The 20,688-nt window shown below is 48.8% G+C and overlaps 1 protein-coding gene across 1 annotated transcript; it reads left to right on the plus strand.

The window, feature by feature from the left end:
• The first annotated feature begins 2,825 nt into the window (after positions 1–2,825).
• Positions 2,826–18,720, plus strand: TUBB6 (tubulin beta 6 class V). Its single transcript, XM_053571120.1, has 4 exons — positions 2,826–3,052; positions 3,351–3,459; positions 4,852–4,962; positions 17,314–18,720. The coding sequence occupies exons 1-4, from the start codon at positions 2,996–2,998 to the stop codon at positions 18,375–18,377; spliced, it is 1,341 nt and encodes a 446-aa protein (XP_053427095.1). The 5' UTR covers positions 2,826–2,995; the 3' UTR covers positions 18,378–18,720.
• The last annotated feature ends 1,968 nt before the right edge of the window (positions 18,721–20,688 follow it).

A 20,688-nucleotide genomic window follows, 5' to 3' on the forward strand; every position in this document is an offset into this window, starting at 1 on the left:
AGTCGACAGGAGCAGAGAGTGTGGCACAGCCCTTGGAGTCCACAGTCACAGAGAGGATGGCCCTGACACAGCACTGCCTACTCCCCCCTTCCTGTCCCACATCTGCCGCTCCCTGCACCCTTGGCAGGTGGAGTGTCCACTTCTTTCTGAAGAAATCCCATCCTCTGTCCTCCAAGAATAAAATCATAAAAACACAATGGTCTCATGTCACTCATTTTTTCAAGAGCTGGAATTTTAGTTGAAAATGGCAACCACGGCCATCACCAGCCCAGTTCAAGAGCCTCCAGTCCCTTTTTCTAGGCTTCTCAGCACTGGAAAGGCTGAGAAAACACACCTTCTGCCTCAGTGCTGCACTGCAGAGGGTGGAAAGTGCTCTGCCAGCATGCCAGGTGCTGTAAACACCAGTCAGTACTTACAGCCACGTGGTGAGTCCGGAGTCCTTTCCACAGACAGGTGATGAGGACTGAAACAGAACCCAGTGCTCTGGAAGGAGGAAGAATGTGGTAAGAGGCACAGTACAGACAGCAAGATGAGGGGCAGGAGGACCGGGGGGAACGTAGCTTGCCCAGGGCCCGTGGGCTTAGCAGAACTCCATTGCTACTTTAGACCAGGCAAGGGGCCCAGATGAGCTGGGGGGTGGTGAGGGGGGGACCTGAAAGTTAGGGGCTGGAAGCCAGTCCCCTCTCCCACCCCTGATGCAATCACTATGGGACCTGGTTTTCCAGATACCAAGCATATTCTTTAAGGTAGGAAGGTAGAATGTGTCTTCTATGGCTTTGTGTAAGCTTGACTTGTGACTTACTATATATAGACATAAGGCCTCATAGGCTCCCCTGTGTGTATTCTCACTCTGGCCCCTCAATCTTCAGGCGCAGGCCCCAGACCACCAGTGGAATCCTTTCAGCCCCACTTGCCAACTCCAAGGTGATAGACTGGAGCTGAGCCTCAGTTTTCTTCCCTGTAAGAATCCCTACCTTGGGCGGCGCCTGTGGCTCAGCGGGTAGGGCGCCGGTCCCATATGCCGGAGGTGGCGGGTTCAAACCCAGCCCCGGCCAAATTAAAAAAAAAAAAAAAAAAAAAAGAATCCCTACCTTGGAGGATTGCTGTGATGATTCCAGAAGTTCTGTACAAAGGCATCGTCATGAGCCCTCCCCACCCTCTCCCATTACAGTGTGGATGGTGTGCTGAGGGGCTGCCTGCAAAGCAGTGGATCTCAGAAGCTCCAGCAAGTTAGCTTATCCCTTGTTAAAGCCTGGTGATGAGTACCTGAAGCCACACAGACACCTGCTTTCTGGCTCCATCAGATACCTTAAAGTCAGGTCCCAGCCCAAGGAGTAGCATTGAAAGGGTGGCAAGTTCAGCAAACCACCATTAACACCTGGAGTAGGCACTTTCCTTTACACTGAAGAGGGGAGCATGGGCCAGGCTGTGCAGGTCCCTGTGTGGAGAGGCGTGGTGACCCACAGGAAGCAAAGGGGAGTGTTGGGTGGAGGGGTGAGGCAGGGTGCAAGTGATAAAAAAAATCCCTAAATTTGGAAACACTTGCAAAACTCCAGAAGAAATATGTTTTAAAGTTCTGTTACCCCCTTCCAAACACAGACACACACACACACACACACACACACACACACACACACACATATACACCCAGGATTTTCCCAAAGTTTTCATATGTCTAAAAAGAAACTGCCTGTGCCAACTACAGAGAGAGCTTGCTTCCTCATTTGCTTCCCGTGGCCTGGAGGAGTGCAGGGGGATGTCCTCAGGCATCCTTCCCAGATGCTCACTGGTGCTCCTTCTGATGCAGGTGCCAGAGAGTCACAGGCTCCAGAGCCTGGGAGGCCCTCTGTGGCCCCTGGGATAACCACTCATCTTACCAAGTGAACTGAAGCTCAGAGGATTTGAGTTAGCTCAGAGCTCACGGAATACACAACCAGCATTAAAAGCCGAGTCACCCTGACTCACCCTGACTCACCCCAGCAGTCACTCCACACAATGCATGCCCGGAAGAAACCTTGATTTCTGCCTGGTGGCACTAAGTATCTGTGTGAGAGGAGACTCGCCGGCTGTATGGCTGCGTGTGTGTGCGTGTGTGTGTGTGTGTGTGTCATCAGTAAACAGCCCCTGGGGAAGCCAAGACGCAGAGAGAGCCCCACACCCAGACTGACAAGTTAGGACCTTGCCTGCTGGAGGGTCCAATGGGGACAGGCTCCTAGAGGGCATGTCCAGCAAACGCGAGGGAGGAGGGCTGGGGTCCAGCAGGTCAAGGCTACCAAGGGGCCTGGGAGCCATTTATAGCGGAAATATGGGGTCCTGCTTTGTACAACAGAATTATCTCCAGTCCTGGGGGAGCACTCAGTTGAGTCTGCCGGGACCTCTGACTCAGATGACACAGCCCGACCAGCCTCGTGTGGCTTAAGTTTCTTTCCGCACTGCTCTCTGCGTCCCAAGCTTCGAACTCTTCCAAACAAAGAACCTCGGCGCGGGGAGAGGGAAGAAGGGCCCCAACGCTGCCCAGCTGGGACCCGAGGCTGAGCGACCCTCCGCGGGGGCTGCTCGCTCTCGGGCCCCGCCGCGTAGCCTCCTGCGCTTAAGCCTCCGGACAGAAAGCGCCCGCACCTCGGGAGATGCGGGAAGCCAGAGGGCGAGGACCTCGGAACGCTGGCCAAGGGTGAAGTCCGGGCGGGGTCAGAGACCCCTGGAGCGCTGCCCGCCGACCCCCACCCTCGCCGCCCAGGCCCTGGGCTCCAGCGTCCCCGGCCACCCGCAGCGCCAGCCGTCCCCGCCCGCTCCCTTCCGCGCTTCCCGGGGCGAGGGTCCGCAGGCCGCGCGGGGGCGGCCAGTGCGGGCGGGGCGGGGGGCGCGGCCCGCAGCCATTGGCCGGGGCGGGCGGCCGGGCGGGGCAGGGCGGCGCGGGCGAGTCCCCCGCGGCGCCGCGGGCCCGCAGTCGCCGCAGCCATCCGCGCAGCCGGTGCTGGAGCGCAGAGCGCGCGCCATGAGGGAGATTGTGCACATCCAGGCGGGCCAGTGCGGGAACCAGATCGGCACCAAGGTGGGCGGCGCGGCCGGGCCTCCCCGCGGGTGGGCGGCGGAGTCCGGGCTCTGCCCGCGCGACCTCCCCCGGGTGCTCACCCGCTTGGCGCGCCGAGGACGCAGGGGCCCAGGCCGGCCCGGTGCGGACCCCGGCGCGCGCGCCGCGGATCCCGGCCCCTCACTCCCTCCCCACGCCCCGGGCGCTCCGGGAGTTGGGCCCCGCGCTCCCCGCCCGGTCCCGCTGGCTCTGGGGGGCGCGGGGGACACCCCGGGGCCCGGGTTCTGACCGTCTGTCCCTTGCCCTCGCCTTTCCCGAGTTCTGGGAAGTGATCAGTGATGAGCACGGCATCGGCCCGGCCGGAGGCTACGTGGGCGACTCGGCGCTGCAGCTGGAGAGAATCAACGTCTACTACAACGAGTCGTCGTGTGAGTAGCGCCCCCCGCCCTGCCCGCCGCGGGGACCCCTCCCCGACGGCCCCGGTGCCCGGCCGCCCCTCCTGCCGGGAGGCGGGAGATCCGCTGTCCCTGGTTTCACACCCGAGGTCTGAGCGCGGCCACAGGCCCCGCTGCGGGTTCTGAAATCAGCCCGGGGGTCTGGTCCGGGCTTCATTCCACGTGTAAGAATGGCGAGAAGCACTGACTGGACTTTTTCTCAAGAATCCTTGAGGAAACGTTTTTTTCAATGTAAATCCAAAGAAATTTGGATTCTTGGCTAAAAATGTGAAAACAGTTTCTTAAGTGACTTTTCTTGTCCTTTGCAGTCTTCCCCAAAGACTTTGCTGAAAACGACAGACAATCCTGTCTACCTAGAGGAGTTTATAAAAATTCCGAGCTGTGCTTTATTTGAGTTTGGGCATAATATCAGACCTGTCTTAGTATCTACATACATCGTGACTGCACACATGCATTACTTCAACAAGCTTTTTTTTATGAAAGTGGTGCATGCACTTCACAAAAAACTAAAACATGGCAGGAACTGCCCTTGCCAGGACGTGTGACGTGCACCCCCAGAGATGCTCTCCTGAGTTTGTCACCAGACTTGTTGGAGTCATTTCCTGCTTGTCGGCACAAGATCTGGGAAGAACAGTATTCATGATTCACTGGGTTTTATTTCATTTAAGCAGTGATGCCAAAAGGTCTGCAATGCTAGGGCACATAAGATGAAACACATTCAGGAAGACCCCATGCACATCCTCTCACCCTCCGTCCAGCCTAGTCACTTTCCTTCTTGGACCTGAGCTGTGCAGCTGAGCAGCAGCTGTAGGGCAGCTCCTGCTGGAATCATGTTAACCCCATCCTCCTGGGAACCATTTCTTGCCCAGCTGGCATGAACGTGCTCACAAGGAAACTGCTACACAGAACACTCTTCCTCAGGAATGAGGGCAAGTCTGGTTTACAGAGCCAGCGTGAGGCTCTGTAAACGTGAGGCTCATATATGTGTGTGCTTTGGGGAGGTGTCAAAGAGCAAAGGACGTCATGGCAATCTGGCAATTTGCCATAAGAAATACTTTATTTTCCATGGCACTAAAAAAGTAAAACTTCCCAACAGGAAAGAGGTGTCAGGGTGAACTAGAAAACACAGTAGGCAGGAAATCAGGAGACCTGATTCCTCATCCTGCCTCTTCTGGAACTTCTGCTCATTCATGCCCGAGCTGCTTCCTTACCCCAGTGTTAAGTTTTTGTGATTCCAAGAGAGTCACAGTACTCCCTCTGAAAAGACTCAATTCATCTATTCCAGACAGTGCTAGTTGATGGAACTTGCTAGAAGGAAGTCAATTGCTCTAGAAACTTGAAATTAACTCTTTTTTCCTCTTCCAGCTCAGAAATATGTGCCCCGAGCTGCCCTGGTGGACTTGGAGCCAGGCACCATGGACAGTGTGCGGTCTGGGCCTTTTGGCCAGCTCTTCCGGCCTGACAACTTCATCTTTGGTAGGCTCCATCTTTCCTACTTTCTTCTTTATTATTGTTATTATTATTTTGCAGTTTTGGCTGGGGCTGGGTTTGAACCGGCCACCTCCAGCGTATGGGGCCAGCGCCCTACTCCTTTGAGCCACAGGAGCCGCCCTCGTCTTTATTTTTTTTAAAAACACATGAGTTTATTCATAAGATCAAAAATATCATACAGGCTCAGCACCTGTAGCACAGTGGTTACAGTATTAGCCACATATACAGAGGCTGGCAGGTTCAAACCCAGCCCAGGCCTGCTAAACAACAATGACAACTACAACAAAAAAATAGCTGGGCGTTGTGGTGGGCACCTGTAGTTCCAGCTACCGGGAGGCTGAGGGAAGAGAATCACTTAAGCCCAAGAATTTGCGATTGCTGTGAGCTGTGTCACCAGGGCACTCTACCAAGGGCGACATAGTGGGACTCTGTCTCAAAAAAAAAAAAAATTACCACTTAACTGTTAAGAAAGAGGGAAAATTATTACTTATCAACAGAAATACCTCAATCAGCAAACGTATTTCCAGTACCTGTGAAAGGTAGTGTCTTTCAAGGAAGTGAGAATTATAATGCTGAGTCCTGGCATACAAAAGCACTATAGCAACGGTTCTCAACCTGTGGTTTGAGACCCTTTTGGACTGTATTAAAGGGTTGCAGCATTAGGAAGGTTGAGAACCACTGCACTATGGTATAGGAATCAAATACATAACAAAAATCTACATTCTAACCCTTTCCTTAAAAGGTACCAGGTAGAGATAGTTTAATTGGGCTAACAGACAATCCTCTTATCTAAACAATTCCAGAGAGGAAATGATGGAAAATTTCCCAAAATTTCCTACGAAGCTGGGTAAACTTCTACTAGAATATGCCAGTGAAAGTTGTATTATTTAAAGTACAAATGTTATATTATTTAAATATATTTATATTATATTATAAAATTATAATTAGTCATATTACTTTTATTAATTAATATAATTCAATATTAATTAAATAGTAAATAGTATAACTTTTTATTGATTAAAACTTTTTAATAATATAATCAAGTTATAATCAAGTTATTGATTATAACTTTTTAATCAATAAAAAGTTATATTATTTAAAATATAAACATTTAGACCATCAAATGTAGTTACGTTGTTAAAAGATAGAAAATCATGAGTGGGTGAGACTGAGGCAGGTAACACAATGGTTAAGCATCTCCCTGGGTTTGAATCCTGGCTCTTCCACTCACTAAGTGACCCAGCTTGGACTTGGTATTTTTAACTTCTTTATGATTTAATGTCCTCATCTATAAGTGAGACTGTCTACCTCTTAGTGAGATGTAAGGATTAAAGACTATTTAGAACAGGGGTGGCGCCTGTGGCTCAGTTGGTAAGGCGCCGGTCCCATATACCGAGGGTGGTGGGTTCAACCCAGCCCCGGCTGAACTGCAACCAAAAAATAGACAGGTGTTATGGCAGGCGCCTGTAGTCCCAGCTACTCGGGAGGCTGAGGCAAGAGAATCGCTTAAGCCCAGGAGTTGGAGGTTGCTGTGAGCTGTATGATGCCATGGCACTCTACCAAGGGCCATAAAGTGAAATTCTGTCTCTACAAAAAAAAAAAAAAAAAAAAAAGAATATTTAGAACATCTAATATATAATAAGGTTTTGACAAATATTAGCAACATCCTGGGAATGGATGTTAAATCATCCTTGCATTCCCAGGATGTTGCTAATATTTGTCAAAACCTTATTATATATTAGATGTTCTAAATATTCTTTTTTTTTTAGTGAGTAGGGCGCCGGCCCCATGTGCCGAGGGTGGTGGGTTCAAACCCAGCCCCGGTCAAACTGCAACAGAAAAATAGCCGGGCGTTGTGGCGGGCGCCTGTAATCCCAGCTGCTCGGGAGGCTGAGGCCAGAGAATTGCGTAAGCCCAAGAGTTAGAGGTTGCTGTGAGCCGTGTGATGCCACGGCACTCTACCCCAGGGCGGTACAGTGAGACTCTGTCTCTACAAAAAAAAAAAAAAAAAAAAAAAAAAATTATGCTAATAGATTAGGACAGACAACATTCTAATAAATGCCAAAAAAAAAATTTTTTTTTTTAATGAAATTTAGTATGTGTTCCTGATTTGTAGGGGACAAAAACACTTCTATATAAGCAGGAAGTAGAAATAAACTTATTTACAGATTAGCTACCAGAAACCCATAGTAACATCATATTCCTGAAACATTATAAGTATTCCCAACAAAATTAGATATAAGGATAAGATGTCCATTGTCTGTACTGCTATTTCACGTTCTGGAGGCTTTAGCCAGTGCATAAAATCCAAAGGAAAAAAGGCGATGCAAATCATGTAAAGGAAAAGGTAGAATTGTTATTTGTAAATGGAATGATTCTTTTGGAGTTTCTAGGTAGCCTATCAGCTTAAAAATGACTAGCCCCAGACACAGATTAAAATATTCAGAAATCCATAATTTTTGCTATTGGGTGACCAGCCATTCTGGCGTGCCTGACTCTGGGGGAAAGTGTTCCCCAGGATACTGGACTTTAAGTGCCCATACTGGCAAAGTCCCAGGCAAGTGAAATCACCTTAAAAGCAATAATCATTTTTAAAGTACATTGGGAAAAATATCCTATTCACTATAATAATAAAAGCTATAAATACCTAGGGACAAAATTTACTAGCGACCAGGGATGGAAAGCAATTAAAATAATATTTTTTTCTCACCAGACGGGCCGGTATTTTAAAACCTGCTAAGAGTTAGTATTGGTTAACATGGGAACATTTTATATACAAAAAAGATTTTAAAGTTTTATTTATGTAACACACATGTTTTCCTGCTTTGAAGGATATGAAACAATGTCAAGTGCGACAGGCATAGCTGTGGCAGTTTAAAACAGAAAGCCAACTGCAAGCTGACTCAGCTGTGGCTGAGAATTAACTTTAGCTCTGGGTTTCTGGCAACTAAACCCAAAAAAGGAAGCACAGCAGGTGACATGGTTGTTACTGTCTCGCTAAAAGAGAATATGTTGCTATTTTAAAAAGGGAGATCCTCCCTTCCATTCTAAATTAATTCTATTTATTTATCTTTAATTTTTACTTGCTTTTTTCCAGCAAAACTAATATAACCACATTTTTAAGAAATCAACAACTTAAAGGTAGAAAATTATTCCATACGCTTGTCTTTTTTTTTTTTTTTTTGCAGTTTTTGGCCGGGGCCAGGCCTGAACCCGCCACCCTGGCATATGGGGCCGACGCTCTACTCCTTGAGCATATGCTTGTCTTAGTATAATCCTTGTCACCACTGAAGTGTATTTCTACCTTTTTTTCTTTTGGCTGATTTTCATTAGTTGTGATCACTATATCATTTTGTGTTTTTTTTCCACTGAACATTATATTATAAACCATATTCCATGTTAATATGAAATTTCCAAAATCTATATTTTGATAGCTGTATGTGTAACTAGTTAAGTTTAAAATGGCTAGTTTCTTTCCAATTTCCGCTCTTACAGAGATCATTGTAATGAATCTCTGTGAACTAAAGTCTGTATGTGTCTGCTTCTGACTCTGATTTCAAAATAGATTCTCAAACGTAAAATCACTGGGTCACAGTGCACAGTCCCTCTCTGCTCACTTTGCTATAGTCCTTCCAGTCAAATTGCGGCCACCAGCAGCATTTGAGAGCAGGGTTTGTTGCATTTTTTTTTTTTTGTCTAAAATTAAACTTTTTTTTTTTTTTTAGATAGAGTCTCACTATGTTGCTGTTGGTAGAATGCCATGGCGTTATAGCTCACAGCAACCTCAAACTCTTGGGCTTAAGTGATTCTTTTGCCTCAGCTTCCCAAGTAGCTGAGACCACAGGAGCCCACCACAACACCGGCTATTTTTGTTGCAGTTGTCATTGTTGTTTAGCTGGCCCGGGCTGGGTTTGAACCCACCAGCCTCGGTATATGTGGCTGGCACCATAACCACTGTGCCAGAGGCACCGAGCCTAAAACTAAACTTTTAAAGAAATGCAGCAACTGAATGAATGCTTCTTCTGTGAGAGGTTTAGAGTTTAAATATCACTTTTTAGGAAATGTAAAAACAATTCTGAATCTGGTCCCTCTGTATATAAACGGTCAGCCTGGGGGAAGAGAAATCTGTGCACATAGCCCTGGGTGAGCACTGCTCACAGGCCGCGGCATTGGCTGAAGCACACATACCTCCTCTCTGCTTTTTGAGAGAAGATAGGGAAAAACTATCCACTTCTACATTGTTTTTTTTTTTGGCTTTTTTTTTATTTCGTTGCTTATTTTTTATTTCTTTACTTTTTTTTTGTTGTTGTTGTTGAGACAGGGTCCCACCCTATGCCCCTGAGCAGAGTGCAGTGGGCGTGGTAGCTCACCACAACCTCAGACCCGGGCTGCGGGCACCCCGCTGCCTCAGCCTCCGGAAGCCACTGGGATTACAGGTGCTCACTGTGGTGCCTGGCTGGGCTTTTCCATCTTTTTCATGAGTCAGGGGTCTCATTGTCGCTCAGGCGAGTCTCGAACTCCTGAGCTCAAGCGATTCTCCCTCCTCAGCCTCCCACAGTGCTGGGATTACAGGCCCCAGCCTCCCACAGTGCTGGGATTACAGGCGTGAGCCACTGCGCCCGGCTCTTTTTTTTTTTTTTTTTTGTAGAGACAGAGTGTTACTTTACCACCTTCAATAGAATGCCATGATGTCACAGGACTCACAGCAACCTCTAGCTCTTTCCTGCCTCAGCCTCCCGAGCAGCTGGGACTACAGACACCCGCCACAATGCCCGGCTATTTTTTGGTTGCAGTTCAGCCGGGGCTGGGTTTGAACCCACTACCCTCAGTATATGGGGCCGGCGCCCTACTCACTGAGCCACAGGCGCAATGTTCAAACTCAAACTTGTTACGCTAGGTTTCATGTAACATTGGAATGTCTTACTCCTTAAGATGGGTGGCAAGTATGTTGACAATTCGTTATGTTATTTTTTACAACCTTTTGCGAGCCTCAAGTCCAACTTCAGTCTGTCTGAGAGGTGTGGTCACAGAAGAGCAGTAACCCTGGCCTGCAGGAGGCCAGACTTTGTGGCCCAGCTCAGTGTCTGTTCTGCTGTAGGCCTGGCCAGAGCCCAGGAGCCTCACCCAGACTGGATGGTTGCCCAGAACAGCCTCTCCATACTGTCAGCTCAGAGCAGCAGGGATTCTGGCAGGGTTTCAGAGTCAAAGCCATGAGCTGGTCTTTCTGAAATTCGATCTTCACAAACTATGGAAGTTGCGAGAGGCTAGTTTCTCACAGCAACAGCTTCAGCAACTGTGGAAATTTTCTTTGGTTTAATTTATTTGAACTAAAAACTGGGAGAGCGTAAGGTCTTTCCCTCTGTCCATAGATGGGGACAAACCTGTGCTGCCCATTCAGTGATCCAATTGTCCCTGGAAGCCTTAAAAAATGTTAGAAATGACATTTGGCACTTAAACTGTCTCCAGAATAGCTTCTTGCACCTTTTCTTGTCAGACATGCATTTCTATTTATATACTGTGTATTTTTTTCAAGACAGGGTCTCACTTTGTTGCCTAGGCTGGTCGTGAACTCCTGGCCTCAAGTGATTTTTCTGCCTCCATCCCAAAGTGCTGGGATTACAGGCATGACCCACTGTGCCCTGCCCATCCCTATTTTTTATTCAGAATATTTTAAATTTTTGATAGGTTATTATAAATTTTTAATAGGTTATATTTGACATGAAATATCTGATTGTAATTTTAACAAATTGACACATTTTAGTTAAGAAATGTGAACTGTGGCTTGGCACCCGTAGCACTGTGCTTATAGCACCAGCCACATGCACTGAGGCTGGCGGGTTTGAACTCAGCCAGGGCCAGCTAAACAATGACAACTGCAACAACAACAACAAAAATAGCTGGGCATTGTGGCAGGCACTGGAGTCTCAGCTACTTGGGAGGTTGAGACAAGAGAATCGCTTAAGCCCAAGAGTTTGAGATTGCTGTGAGCTGTGACACCACGGCACTCTACCAAGGGCAACATAATGAGACTCTGTCTCAAAAAAAGAAAGAAAGAAGGAAAGAAAGAAAATGAAATGTAGTTGTTTTAATGAATATGCCTATTTGGTTTAGGTTTGTTACAGAGAATGGAGAAGTATCTAGAATATATAAACATACTGTGTTATTTGACTAAACAGTTGCAATAAAAGAGATGGAATTTGTTCATGAGTTGGGGATGGTCCATTTTCATTTGGGGATGGTCTATTTTCATTAGGTTTATAGCTCGTTGTTTCAGTTGGAGTTGGTAAAGTAGAATAATCCCTGTCATTGCATTTCCAGAGATACGTGTATAGTTTGTCATGGTTTAAAAACTCACATTATGGGCTCAGTGCCTGTGGCCCAAGCGGCTAAGGCACCAGCCAAATACACCTGAGATGGCGGGTTCGAATCCAGCCTGGGCCCGCCAAACAACAATGATGGCTGCAACCAAAAAATAGCCTGGCATTGTGGCAGGTGCCTGTAGTCCCAGCTACTTTGGAGGCGGAGGCAGGAGAATCACTTGAGCCCAGGAGTAAGAGGTTGCTGTGAGCTGTGATGCCATGACACTCTACCTAGAGTGACAGCTTGAGGCTCTGTCTCAAAAAAAAAAAACAAAACTCACATTATGCTGGGTGCAGTGGCTCATGCCTATAATACTAACACTCTGGGAGGCCGAGCAGGTGAATTGCCTGAGCAAGAGCAAGACCCCATCTCTAAAAAATAGCCGGGTGTTGTGGCAGGCGCCTGTAGTCCCAGCTACTCGGGAGGCTGAGGCAAGAGGATCGCTTGAGCACAGGAGGTGATGGAGTGAGACTCTTGTCTCAAAAAAATAAAAATAAATAAAAACTTCCTGTGGTCCCAGCTACTCGGGAGGCTGAGGCAAGAGAATCGCTTAAGCCCAGGAGTTGGAGGTTGCTGTGAGCCATGTGACGCCACGGCACTCTACGGAGGGCCATATAGTGAGACTCTGTCTCTACAAAAAAAAAAAAATAAATAAATAAATAAAAACTCACATTAGTAATGTGTAACTTTCTTTCTAATTTTTGAGACAGAGTCTCACTATGTGCCCTGTAGAGGTGTGCACCACAACACCTGAGTAATTGTTCTATTTTTAGTAGAGACAGGCTCTTCCTCGGGCTGCTCTAGAATTCCTGAACTCAAGCAATCCACCCACCTCAGCCTCCCAGAAGGCTAGGATCACAGGTGTGAGCTACTGCGCCTGGCCAATAATGTATAATTTTAGAAGTGAAAGTCATCTACTTGTGTTCTGAACATGAATAGACTTTTTAAAAACTTTCCCTTGGTGAGTTGCTGGTTGCACAGCAGTTGTGCTTTTAGATTGTTGGAGAGTTGGTGGGGAAAACAAAACAACAGAAAGGTCAACTTTGTTTAAATCTCTTTCTGTATTTGTAACCTTTTCTTCTGGATTCAGGGCTGAGAAGGAGGCAGGGAGCACTCAGAGCCAACACTTACTCCGTCACTAGTGGGACCTGGACTATGAGGCCCTGGACCTGCTGCAGCCTCCGCCCGGCTGCCTTGTGTGAACAGTCCAGAGTCACTGATTAATGTCACAATATATCATTATAAAAGATGTTCAATTCATGATCCCCAAATATTTAACTGGGAATGTCTGTTGCTATGAGACAGCAGCAAAATATTTTCAGAAGTCACCAGCTTCCTACTTTTGTCAAGAGCAGGGCAAACCTCCCAGCTAATCATGCTGAGAAAGCCAAATGCTCGAGTCTAGTGTGCACCGAGAACCAGCTGGAATCTGCCCAGAGCCTCCTGCTGTCTTCAGTGTTGGCTTCTACCACATGCACGAACTCGCGGTCATGGAGCGCTGCCCTCAAGGCCTCTCCTTGTGTAGAGGGGCAGTGGTTGTGCATGACCTCCAAGGACAAGGAGAGCCCGGAGCCGACCGGAATCCGTCCTTCCCATGCCAGTGCTGCAGTCTGGCCAGGCTGCTGCCTCCTGGGTGTGTGTGGTGGGGGCTTATGACCATTTTGGGCAATGACCATTTTGGAGTCTGCTAAGAGGAAATGGCTGGGCATATGTCACTGGGCAGCGCCTGCAGCTGGGCAGGAAGAGAACCTCTGTCTCCATAAGAGACAGCAACCCCATGCGCCCATGGGGGCATTGTGTAGCGCTTGTGAGAAACCCAACAAGGGAGCGGCCACTTAGAGGGCTGAAGTACCCACAAGGCATGCTACAAGCATAGCCCCTGTGGAGCCAAGGGCTTGCCCTGTCAGTGACGTTGGTGCCTCCAACAGACCAGATGGAGCAGAGGCAGTGGGAGGGTCCAAGCTCTCTCCTGCCTGATGAGCCCAGGGCTGCAGACAAGTGCGGTGCTGCCTCTGCTCTCTGGAAACTGCAGTGTATGGTATCTAGAGTGTTTAACCTTCTCAAAGCTAAAACAAATGTGGATCACTTAGGGTCGTCCTCGGGGCTGGAGGTGGTGGGTGTGCACTGCAAGCCTTGGGACACACAGCCCTGCGTGCCTTTGGGAGCTGAGGTCTCACTGCAGGTGCCACTCCACAGCCTTTTGAAAAGTTCCTCATCCTGGAAATCCTCCAAGAGAGTCCCTGGACGTTCCCTTGTGTGTCATCATTTAGTGATTCCCACTTACTGATGTCACTGAAAGTAATTTCTCAAAGGCATGTTTTCAATTTTTAATTTCTCCTTCATTGTCATAAAGTATGTCTTGGTTAAAATTTTATAAGCAGGCTTGGCGCCCATAGCACAGAGGTTATAGCGTCAGCCACATAACACCAAGGCTGGTGGGTTCGAACCTGGCCTGGGCCAGCTAAACAATGACAACTGCAACAAAAAATAGCCAGCGTTGTGGCAGGTGCCTGTAGTCCCAGCTACTCAGGAGGCTGAGGCAAGAGAATCACCTAAGCCCAAGAGCGGGAGGTTGCTGTGAGCTGTGATGCCATGGCACTCTACCCAGGGCAACATAGTGAGACTGTCTCAAAAAAAAAAAAAAAAAAATTTATAAGCCATATATGATGTTGAAACTAAACTCCCCTGACTCCATCCTTCAGAGACAATCTGTTCTTTCTTAATTGTATTTTTATTTTTTAAAGACAGAGTCTCTGTCACCCTCGGTAGAATGCCGTGGCGTCACAGCTCACAGCAACCTCCAACTCTTGGGCTTAAGGGAGTCTCTTGCCTCAGCCTCTGAAGTAGCTGGGACTACAGGCATACACCACAATGCCCGGCTATTTTTTTTTGGTTATAGTTGTCATTGTTGTTTGGCAGGCCCAGGCTGGGTTTGAACCCACCAGCTCTGGTGTATGTGGGTGGCGCCTTAGCTACAGGCCCCGAGCCCTTAATTGCATTTTAAAATGGGTCAGTAAAGTTAAATTGGTTGCATTTTGCTAGCAAGCTAGCAAAAGCATTTCCATGGTACAGGATTCAAAAGGCACAAGTCACAGATTCACCTCCTTCCCCCCAGGTGGGTCCTTACACCATGCCTCTTAGAGGGGACCGTGGTGGGAGTCCACTCACACACAAGCAGACACACTGACACACATGCCCTGCCCCTGTTTAGTGCATTTTTCCCTCTCAGCAGTGTATTTTGAAAATCTTTCCGTTTTGGACCCAGAGCTGCCTGGCTGTCAACTGATGGCTGACAACATTCCTTTGCACAGACACAGACTGGCATGGATTTATTTAATCACTGCTATTAACAGAGATATTCAGGTTGTTTCATCTTTTCTTTACTATTACGAACTTCTCCTCAGCAAATTTTATTTTTTGCTTGAGACAATCTCACTTTGTTGCCCTGGGTAAAGTGCAGTAGTGTCAGCCTCACATTCTTAGGGGGCTCACAAGATCCTCCTGCCTTAGCCTCCTGAGTGGCCTGGGACTACAGGCACCTGCCACAATGCCTAGCTAGTTTTTCTATTTTTATTTATTTTATTTCATTTTTTAATTTTTATTTTAGAGACAGAGTCTCACTCTGTTGCCCAGGCTGAGTGGTGTGGTGTTAACTTAGCTCACAGCAGCCTCAAACTCGTGGGTTCAAGTGATGCTTCTGCCTCAGCTTCCCAAGTAGCTGGGACTGTGCTGGATCAGAGGTACACACAGCCACACCCAGCCCAGCGGGTCCGCCTTGGTGCTCCTATTGGGTGTACTTCCAGAAACAAGAAATGAATGACTGATGTGAAATGAAGTGACACATTATTTTGCAAGTCCACTTTTTTCCAGTTCTGCTTCCCACAAAATTGAGTTGTTAACTGAGAGATGATTAGAAATATTTTTTTGATCACTATTTGATTTTCGGCATATAACTCTGAAGATGAAAAAACTGCATGAGACGTAGAATGTCATTCTATTTACAAACCTGTATGGATAGGATTTCTCAGTACATATGTGAAAATGAGAACAAGGAATAGGATTGGTGCCAAGCCTTGTTCTATCCTGACAGTATTTAATAGTCGCCCTTGGAAAAATGAGCAATTGAAAAATACATAACATTTTTTAGCACCTTGTAGTCATAGGAATTTAAAAACAGTTTCAACTTACTGGATTTATTTCTGACTTTATATTGATTCTATAGGATAAGGGATTTGTAGTGTTTGATTTTTAGAAATTAAATTTCTATTACTTCCAACTATTTGAATTTATGAAGAAAAATTAGATATCAACTTAAAAATGAATGCTCACAGCAATAATGTGTGAAGGCCATTGTGTGACAGGAATTTTGTTTGCAGTGTCCAGAAAAGAACTAAAATGAGCCCCTTTTCTCTGCTTTCCCATTTGTTTTAAGGTGCATCTGCACCAATGCAGGCCTGTAATTGTTACACCTCCAACAAACGCTTTCTCTAGTGTTATAATGAGACAAACTGAAAAGTAGGATTTTAAATTTAAGAGCCGGTTTTTCAGATTAAAAATTTCCTCTGTAGGGCGGTGCCTGTGGCTCAGTTGGTAAGGCGCCGTCCCCATATACCGAGGGTGACGGGTTCAAACCCGGCCCCTGCCAAACTGCAACCAAAAAATAGCCTCGCGTTGTGGCGGGCGCCTGTAGTCCCAGCTACTCGGGAGGCTGAGGCAAGAGAATCGCTTAAGCCTAGGAGTTGGAGGTTGCTGTGAGCTGTGTGAGGCCACGGCACTCTACTGAGGGCCATAAAGTGAGACTCTGTCTCTACAAAAAAAAAAAAATAATAAAATTAAAAAAAAAAATTTCTTCTGTAAAGTAAGGTGTAAATAAGCCTATTGGCCAACATGCACCATTGTAAAGCCTGACTAAGTAGGTCTCTTTCCAGTGACTTAGACTCTGGGTAAAATACAGAAACCTTTCAGGTGCTCTTCTCTGCAGCTGGACTGGAAACACCCTGAGGACAGGAATCACTTCCTGTGAGCAGCAGCAGAATAAATAGCAACAGTGATTCTGGATGAGAGCTGAGGGACTCCATTAACATGGAAAAGTGTGATTCTTTTGAAAAGAAGATACTTGTATACATAGCACAAAATTGAGAAAGCTCAAAAGAGGAAGGTAACTTACTTTTTTGCAGTTTTTGGCCACGGCCTGGGTTAGAACCTGCCACCTCCAGCATATGGGGTAAGCGCCCTACTCCTTTGAGCCATAGGCACGGCCACTGTTAACTTATTTTTTAACATACACTTTTTGTACATACACCCTTTGAATCTCACTATGTCCAAGAATTACCTATTTAAGAATAAGAATGAAGGGCGGGTACAGTAGCTCACACCTGTAATCCCAGCTCTGGGAGGCTGAGGCGGGTAGATCACTTGAGCTCAGGAGTTTGAAACTAGCTTGAGCAAGAGCCAGACACCATCTCTACTAAAAATAGAAAAATTAGCTGGGAGTTGTGTGGATGCCTGTAGTCCCAGCTACTGGGGAGGCTGAGGCAAAAGGATCACTTGAGCCCATGAGTTTAAGGTTGCTCTGAGGTATAATATCACTGCACTTTACCCAGGCCAACAAAGTGAGAATCTGTCTCAAAAAGAAAAAAAATAAATAAATAAATAAGAATGAAATTACCAGATCTAAGTGCAAATACAGCTTTAAACTTGGTAGGTATTTTGACTTGTCTGCAGAAGTTCTTGCGATCCACCTGCCAGGGTAGCGCTGGGGGATGCAGGTGGCCAGGACCCCTCCCTGTCTCACAGTGTCACAAGTGCTGGCAGTGACCGGCTAGGGGATGCCGGTGTCCAGGACCCCTCCCTGTCTCACAGTGTCACAAGTGCTGGCAGTGACCGGCTGGGGAATGCCGGTGTCCAGGACCCCTCCCTCACTCACGGTGTCACAGGTGCTGCCAGTGACCGGAGCCGACTCTTGCTCTGTTGCAGGCCAAACAGGTGCAGGGAACAACTGGGCCAAGGGCCACTACACGGAGGGCGCGGAGCTGGTGGAGGCCGTGCTGGACGTGGTGAGGAAGGAGGCCGAGCACTGCGATTGCCTGCAGGGCTTCCAGCTGACGCACTCGCTGGGCGGCGGCACGGGCTCGGGCATGGGCACGCTGCTCATCAGCAAGATCCGCGAGGAGTTCCCCGACCGCATCATGAACACCTTCAGCGTGGTGCCCTCGCCCAAGGTGTCGGACACGGTGGTGGAGCCCTACAACGCCACCCTGTCCATCCACCAGCTGGTGGAGAACACGGACGAGACCTACTGCATCGACAACGAGGCGCTCTACGACATCTGCTTCCGCACGCTCAAGCTGGCCACGCCCACCTACGGGGACCTCAACCACCTGGTGTCGGCCACCATGAGCGGGGTCACCACCTCCCTGCGCTTCCCGGGCCAGCTCAACGCCGACCTGCGCAAGCTGGCGGTGAACATGGTGCCCTTCCCGCGCCTGCACTTCTTCATGCCGGGCTTTGCGCCGCTCACAGCCCGGGGCAGCCAGCAGTACCGCGCGCTCACAGTGCCTGAGCTCACCCAGCAGATGTTCGACGCCAAGAACATGATGGCTGCCTGCGACCCGCGCCACGGCCGCTACCTGACGGTGGCCACCGTCTTCCGAGGACCCATGTCCATGAAGGAGGTGGACGAGCAGATGCTGGCCATTCAGAGTAAGAACAGCAGCTACTTCGTGGAGTGGATCCCCAACAACGTCAAGGTGGCCGTGTGTGACATCCCGCCCCGCGGCCTCAAGATGTCCTCCACCTTCATCGGCAACAGCACGGCCATCCAGGAGCTGTTCAAGCGCATCTCGGAGCAGTTCTCCGCCATGTTCCGCCGCAAGGCCTTCCTGCACTGGTTCACGGGCGAGGGCATGGACGAGATGGAGTTCACCGAGGCCGAGAGCAACATGAACGACCTGGTGTCCGAGTACCAGCAGTACCAGGACGCCACTGCCAACGACGGGGAAGAAGCTTTCGAGGACGACGAAGAGGAGCTGGATGAATAGAGCAGCATCCCTGGCTCAGACGCGGAAATGCACGGGTTGTCTCCTGCGGCCTGAGTGGGCACTGGGCTGAACCCATGGGTCCAGGCCCTCACTAACACAACAAAGTGGGGCTAACAGTCATCTGGAACAAAGAAAATAAAATAGGAGTTCCACCCTATCAGAAGCGCAGACTACACAGATTTGCTACTAGAGGACTTGAGAGAAGGCTGAAGAATCACTGGTGCCCTCCATGTCTGAGCATTAGCGGGATGTTCACCCCTACACCACACCTGCAGCGCTGCCATGCCCTGAGTGTGCAGCATGGAACTCTGAGATAACAATTCATAATAAAATACTAAACCCATGCCTTTGTGTCTGCCCTGTGCTTATGGGACCCTGGTCACTGGTTTCTCCTTGGGCTGAGCAACCTCCCAATCCCATCACTAGAAGAGCAGAGGGAAGGGCTCTTCTTAAACTGGAGGGTTTACGGGGACAACCAAAACCTTCCAGAGCCTGAGAGCAGTGAGAGCATTACACATGCCCTCCTGCCCGCTGGCTTCCATCTAGTTCTCTCCTAGAGTCAGCAGTGTGTCATCTGGCCAAGTCAGGCCCTAGGCTGGGGACACGCACCCTTCTTGCCAGAGTAGCCACAAGCAATGCAGTTCAGCCTTCCAGGCAAAGACGTGGTGTGGCAGCCGGGCCTGGCATGGAGGGTGGAGGGCCCCTTTTCTATTGTAACATCTCAAAGTCAGGTTAGCTGGCCAGTCATTGGTATGGAGCTCGCCGTTCCCAATGTTCTGGTCTGCTTCCTGCCCCCTTGAGGTTGACTATGAACATGTGACCGTTCCAGCCCTCAGCATGGGTGTGGCACATCACCTTCAGGTGGGAGTGTCACACACTAGTGCCAACCTCCTGCTCTACCCATCTGGGTCTTGACAGTTACACTGGGTGTGGCTTTCTGACCTGTCTGGGTGGGACCAGGACCGAAACAAATGGACCTGTGTTGTCTGGAACCCCGAGGGCTAGGGCTGCCCAGGGTGTGACCACAGTGTCCACGTTCTGTGACCCCAGCCTGACATTCACTGAGTGACTGTTTTGTATGAAAGCCTCAACCTTGGCAGATGACAAAATTCATCAATAAACACAGCGGCATGGCTTGAGTTAGGCACAGATACCATTTTACAAAAATCTGACCTACTGGGAGACTACAGTAAAAATAAATCCTACCAGCTCACCACCCTCATCTACCCTGGAAATATGCTCAGCTGGACCTTAGAGTCAGGCTTTACCTGACCCCTCCTTGTCCAGACCAGAACACCTGGGCAGGACAGAGTAGCCTTACTCCACACACTGGTGGCCCGTGAAAGGCCCACAGCCTGAACAAGGCTTACCTCCCAGAAAACGCAGGGTAATGTGGGTGCTGTCTGACCAGCCACCTCATGGCCAACTGTTATGTACCCTGAATCCAGCCTGACCTGCAGTGGCCCCTCCCTCTGCCCCCCAGGTCCCAGCCAGCACCCTGTAGGCACCTCCTACAGCATGTGGGACAGGGTGCAGAGAGTGTCCCTCTGTCATCTGCTGTCTGTATGGAAAAGGCCCACTAAGCACCCCACAGCTGGGTCTTGCTGCTTAGGACCAACTGCTTATGAGCCACCTCCCTCAAGCACCCTGTGAGGAGAGGTGCTCATCATGTCATTCCTGGGGTCCTCGGTCCCAAGGGAGCTGCGGGTGGAGGCAGAGCCGAGGCGGCCCCTGTACTCCTTGGACATGAGTCTGTGGAGTCCCAGCGGCTGCTGCCGTGGCCCCTGAGGCAGCAGTAGCATGTTTGGCCTGCAGCAGAGTGGCCACAGGACAGGGGACCGGCCAGGCAGTCACCCCTGCCATAGCATCAACAATACTAGAGTTGGAGTAACATGAAAGGAGGCTACTCAAGTGTTTAAAAATACAAGGACATCCGGCACTTTCATGTCCAGGTTTGACTTGTGAACTCAGCAAATTCCTATGGGTTTTATTTGGTTTGCAACACTGCAGGCTCCGGCCCTTCTGGAACCCCACACAGCTTTTCCTTTCTTGTACAGAATGGGAGCAGCTCACACTCTGACCACTTCTAGATATGCAGGGGCCCCAAGGGGCTCACTAGTTCAGTCCCACTGTCCCTTTTTTTTTGTTGTTGCCCTGGATAGAGTGGTGTGGTGTCAGAGCTCACAGCAACCTCCAACTCTTGGGCTTTCTTGCCTTAGTTTGTCTATTTTTAGAGACGGGGGTCTCACTCTTGCTCAGGCTGGTCTTGAACTCATGAGCTCAGGTGATCCACCCGCCTTGGATTCCCAGA

This window comes from Nycticebus coucang, chromosome 19 (genome assembly GCF_027406575.1).
Source record: "Nycticebus coucang isolate mNycCou1 chromosome 19, mNycCou1.pri, whole genome shotgun sequence".
Lineage (NCBI taxonomy): Eukaryota > Metazoa > Chordata > Mammalia > Primates > Lorisidae > Nycticebus > Nycticebus coucang.

Coding starts and splice junctions, on each gene's coding strand:
- TUBB6 (XM_053571120.1), top strand. CDS start 2,996: ATGAGGGAGATTGTGCACATCCAGGCGGGCCAGTGCGGGAACCAGATC. Junction 3,053..3,350: donor GGAACCAGATCGGCACCAAG/GTGGGCGGCGCG, acceptor GCCTTTCCCGAG/TTCTGGGAAGTGATCAGTGA. Junction 4,963..17,313: donor GCCTGACAACTTCATCTTTG/GTAGGCTCCATC, acceptor GCTCTGTTGCAG/GCCAAACAGGTGCAGGGAAC.